The sequence below is a fragment of the Fomitiporia mediterranea genome (assembly GCF_000271605.1).
Source record: "Fomitiporia mediterranea MF3/22 unplaced genomic scaffold FOMMEscaffold_17, whole genome shotgun sequence".
NCBI classification, from domain to species: Eukaryota; Fungi; Basidiomycota; class Agaricomycetes; order Hymenochaetales; family Hymenochaetaceae; genus Fomitiporia; species Fomitiporia mediterranea.
Genome location: NW_006760402.1, coordinates 692,311 through 697,302, shown reverse-complemented (window position 1 = coordinate 697,302; position 4,992 = coordinate 692,311). Strand labels below are relative to the sequence as shown.

General features: G+C 39.3%; 2 protein-coding genes across 2 annotated transcripts; one reads left to right on the top strand and one right to left on the bottom strand.

Annotated features, from left to right (window-relative positions):
- Positions 1–821: 821 nt before the first annotated feature.
- FOMMEDRAFT_162068 (uncharacterized protein) lies at positions 822–1,747 on the top strand (the record flags this gene model as incomplete). Its single annotated transcript, XM_007271486.1, has 5 exons — positions 822–889; positions 950–1,135; positions 1,205–1,353; positions 1,405–1,487; positions 1,544–1,747. 5 exons carry the CDS (start codon positions 822–824, stop codon positions 1,745–1,747), a joined length of 690 nt encoding a protein of 229 aa, XP_007271548.1.
- A 267-nt stretch (positions 1,748–2,014) lies between these two features.
- FOMMEDRAFT_114489 (DUF1769-domain-containing protein) lies at positions 2,015–3,504 on the bottom strand. The gene is made up of 4 exons (XM_007271485.1): positions 3,153–3,504; positions 2,979–3,084; positions 2,565–2,916; positions 2,015–2,499 (listed from the first exon to the last, which is right to left on the bottom strand). The coding sequence occupies exons 1-4, from the start codon at positions 3,367–3,369 to the stop codon at positions 2,284–2,286; spliced, it is 891 nt and encodes a 296-aa protein (XP_007271547.1). The 5' UTR covers positions 3,370–3,504; the 3' UTR covers positions 2,015–2,283.
- Between the last annotated feature and the right edge of the window lie 1,488 nt (positions 3,505–4,992).

Here is a 4,992-nt window from a genome sequence, read left to right as displayed (position 1 = left end):
TTTTAAAACCAAACACAAGAAGCAAGCCAGTATAACTTCATGTCAGCAAATGTAAGCCAGGTCAAATCAAAGACAAAAGATGAAGGGCTGTCAAGTCAATATACCTGGGACTTTCATGCCCCACTTAGCGACTTTTCGGACTATGGGATAATTATTGTAAGCTTCTCATAAATTCTGAAGTATGACAATAAAGCCAACATGTAGCTCTGATACTAAAAGAAGGGTACAACATTGTCTGAGAAAAACCCTCATGATAAGGCTCTTGAGTTCATCCCTGTAGCAAGCAAGCATAATCAAGCAATAATTAAGAAAATGCAGGAAATAAGAGGTCACTTGTTCAGAGAATTATGTGCCAAAAAGATCAGTTCACAGCATATTGTGAGCATTACTAACAACAAAACCAAGTAATGCAGTTTAGACTAATGTCTATCCGAAATCTCAAAAGCTACTCTTTGATAATAATTTTAGCTTGGATAACAGATTTGACTTCGAAGTTGCTGGTACAGTTCTAGAGGGTCTAAAGGGCGAAAATCATGTTCTAGTCTTTGATTATGCTCAAGGCGGAAATCTCAATGATTGGATAGCCAAGAGGAACACACCTCTGGAAAAAGATGTGGCTCTTGTTGCACTGTTAGTACATTCAGTATCCTCTTGTCATGAACATAACTAATAAGTGTACAAGTATAGAAATCTTCTCAAAGGGATCAGGGAGTTACATAGAGCAAATATCATGCATACACAGCTCCAGTAAATACATTGTACCTTTTTTTAGACACTACCTACTCTGATGTGATTATTTTAGCCCAAGAAGGATCTTGTTCATGGAAGAAGCTAAAAAATACCAGTGGCCCGATACTGCAAAGGATCTTAAAATTTCTAACATGAGAAAGTAAGCCTCTGTTACTTGGAACTTCTGGTTTACTTTCTTTCTTATTGGTCGCCTGCAAAGTGCGGCTACGATTCGAAAAAGCGAAGGGAATGAGAATTATGACGAGCTAGAACCTGATATAAGTGTGCATCATACTGGAAAATTCGATTATGTGGACTACCTTCCCCCTGAAGCGACAGGAAACGCAAGTCAAGGTTTGGCGTCAGCGTGCAAACTGACTGCTACAGTGGATATTTTCTCTGCAGGGTAAGCATCCAGTTAACCTACACGAGACAATGCTTGCTAAGCAGTTATAACGTTGCATGAACGTTGTAGCATGATAATTGCCGAAATGCTTGGTGTGAGACCACTCGGTCATCGGCTAACTAAAGATAAAGTGAGGCCACTCACGGATCACGATATATGCGATTTGGCGGGGTGCTGTACAAGCTGTCGAAAGAATTGGAAGAAGATATCTAAAAAAGGTTAGGTAATTGCAATACAATTTATTGCTTCACTACTCATGCATTCCACAGGCAGGGATGTTATAAAAGAGCTTACAAATGCAAATTTTAAAGAACGCCCATCTGCTAAGGCCGCTGTTACGCTTGTATCCGAGGTATGTAGCAATAATTTCGAATGAATCTTCAAATTCTTGAACAATTGTCATTCCAGTGGGTCAATCAGCTTGAGGAAGACGAACGTCGACGACAACGTGACGAAAGGAAGAAGCTGAAGCAAGAAGAGCTCAAACGCCAATATAAAGCTCAGCGTTCCAAGTCTACCGCCTCTCAGAACAGAACAGAGGGGGAACGGAACGAACCGACAGTACGTCGTAAGCTTACGATTCGGTACGGTTCCGAATCAACAAAAAAGTGAAGAAAACAGAAAGAGCGACTTATTAACTAGAAAAGAACAATAATCGTAAGAACTTAGAAGGTAACAGGTAACGATTGCATACAGGACGTTAGACAAATTTCTTCATTGCTCATATGCTTGTTAAACTACAATTGAAATAAATGATAGACAATATAAAGAAGATTAGACTTACTTGAAAGATGGATGTTGAGGAATCATGAGTTGCGAGGGCTCATATTTATATCCGGAATTTTACAACTGAGAATAGCTAGTAATAGATAGAGTGAGGTTGAACCCGCAGAATAACCCTGGGCGTAAATTCACAATGAAGTACTAATGAGTGCTGCTATACTGCAGGTGTACTGACAAAATACTACCAATACAAGAGTCTATATGTATATGTACATCCCATCCGATTATAGATATGTGGCGATAGCAGCTGACAATATCATCACTATGATCAATGTCCTTGTCATGGAAAAAGAAGAGAAACAATGTAGACGAGCGCTTCGAGTCAAATTGAAAATAACCAAGTTACAACCACGTCATGGTACGCATCAAGCGTCATCATCATCAACACGTTCGATGGCAACGCACCAGAAGACTTTCGTGTCTGCGACACTTTGGCCCGGTTCCGGCCGTGCACAACAGACAAAGCGCACGGGTTGGCCGTCCCAATACTTTGCGAGATCGAAACTCAGCCCTCCTGGAAGGCACAGTGACAGCGTTGGGAATGTGATGAAACCGTAGCAGAAGTCGGTCGTAAGTACGTCCTACACGAAAATTCTCAGAGTCATGATCTCGCGACCAGAATCAAATAAGGCAATCATAGACTTACATCCTGGCCGAATTGCACGGCACGACGATTTTCCGTGTTGCTGAAGTGCGAACGACGTGTCTTCGTCGGGTTATGCAAAGCACTCTTTTTTGAGCCCTTGCTACTTATACTGGAAAAACTATCTGCTGAGGAAGAGGGGGATGATGATGGGGAGAGAGATGGAGAGCTTGAAGGAGAACGTGTGTTTAGGCTCGAACCGTCATCCACAATGCTGTATTTAGGGGGGAATGAGGGCGGAACACGCCCTCGTACTAGAGACGTGTGTGTTAAATGAGGCATAGTTGACACTAGTGGAGACAATGCCCATGGTTGTGGACCAGTGAGGTCGTGTTCCAAGGTAGGATCGATGACGCTGAAAAAAAGTGCTAGAATCGTCAATTCCGTTAGATCGTCAAGATAAGGAAATGAACGAACTGCATGAATTTTAAGGCAAGACCGGAACCCCAGGGCAACTTCAAAGGTCGGTCAAACGTATTTCCAAAGAGAATATCGTCGGCTGTAAAAGGCCGAAGAAATCGTCCTGCGCAAAAGAGAGTCGAATTATTAACATAGAAATTGTATGTTATAATAGAATATAGATAGATGTACCTTGTACCTGAATACTCCATGTTACACCCTGCCTTTCAGGTCGATCAAAATACTCGCTGTCGAGCACATTGCCTTCTTCGTCCGGGAAGCCCTTAATGTGAACCACAACAAGACCCTCAAATAGGTCAGAGGTTATTACATGAGCTCTATTGGTATTTGCACAGATTGGTCTCAAAGCATTCGGTGAAGGGCCAGCAAGGACGCGCAGACGGGGCATAGGTGCAAAGTAAGAATGGCGTCAAGTTCGATTTTCAAGAGAAAGCTGGTAGAACTGTGCGGTGAAGCAGTGGGAGAGAACGTGAGGGATAGTATGGGTTAAATATGTCAACAGCATAGGCCTGCTACTGCTGCGGGTCGTGGAAGGAGCGAACGAAGGCAATGCTGTGGCGGGAGATGCGTCAGGCGGCGCGCCAATTGCCCAAATTGGGACAGACGTACTCACACAGCAATTCTCGTTACACAAAGGACAAAGGGATGGAAATTCAAAATAAAGTGTTCTGGTTGGAAATTGCTGGGTATTTGCAATCATCCAATGAGCCGTTGAGTCTCTCTAGAACTGACTTTATTTAATGAAAAGAAATACAATATTGATGTTTTGGCGATTCTATGCGAGAATAACGTCCCCTCTGTTGGCTGCCACGCCGAAAGTTAACCCTGATATAGGCGTCTGGGAAAGCCGTGAAAACCGTGTCAATCGCTTGCACAAACAATTAAAATGACAACCCTGTCGGCTGTAACATTAGCGTGTTTGTAATACTGTCGCGGCGCCCCTTGCGGGCCAGACCCACATGTGGGCCATTTTACTATTCCTCCCTCAAATTTTGCTCAAACTTTATAAAGCTTTGTAGTTATGTATCTAAACATCTAATAAATATATATCTGAAATTTTGAGACAAAATAATGGGCAGAAAAAAAGTTGTTATGCTTACAATCTGAAGAGTATGAAAAAGTACACTTTTAGAGTGAACCAAACTCTTTCCCACACAATGAATACACTATATTAATTCAATTAATTATTACTTCAAGCTGTAATTTTGTAAACTTGTGTATTAGTATATTTTTTATTAGTATGTTTTTTTTTGTAGAAGTTTCCATGAAGTTTTAAGTAAGTTACAAGAAAAATCGCTAATAGTCTGATTTTAACAGATTAGAATATACAAATCCACTAATCTCTGTCTTCATAATTTTTTGTATACAATTCTACTATTAAGACTAGTAAAATAAAGTTAATTTTTATAATTATATACATTAGAAGTATATATGTACTGAAAATCTTAACTCAAACTTAATTACTTCAATTTATATAAAGTTATTATTTTTATAACTATAAAAATTATAGTTACATTAAGTATTAGTAGTAAAACTACTGCTATTACCAAAAAAAACATGTGTCCATCCCTCATGATATATATAATAAAGTAATAAAAAGTAGTATAGATATGATAACAGAAAGAGAAGGAATGTGAGCTTGAAGCAAAGGAGAAAGAGCTTGATTAGTATTAATGTAAAATAGTAGAATACTTATAACTAAATAAAGATAGAGATTATCAAACAAACTCAACAACTTAAACCTCAGGAAAGAAAGAAAGATACTGTATATGAGTACTAGCATACTAGAAACATAGAGATAGTGTGAGAGTGGAGAGAGTAAGAGGGAAATAGTAGAATATAAGTAAATAATTCTAAGTTATTACAATAAGCCTGATCCTGTAGATAAAAACACGAATATTATTAGTAAATAAACTTTATATAACTAATAGAGTAGAATTACCTTTGTTTCCCCTCCAATTAAGTCTAGATTGAGATGAAGCTGAGTTTGTGTACTGAGAACATTGTAAGG

Excerpts from the sequence above, each read along its gene's own strand:
- FOMMEDRAFT_114489 (XM_007271485.1), bottom strand. The coding sequence starts at position 3,369 with ATGCCCCGTCTGCGCGTCCTTGCTGGCCCTTCACCGAATGCTTTGAGA. Across the intron at positions 2,917-2,978 it reads CTTGCCTTAAAATTCATGCA|CGTCATCGATCCTACCTTGG; the intron begins GTTCGTTCATTT and ends ACTTTTTTTCAG. Across the intron at positions 2,500-2,564 it reads CCGTGCAATTCGGCCAGGAT|GACGTACTTACGACCGACTT; the intron begins GTAAGTCTATGA and ends ATTTTCGTGTAG.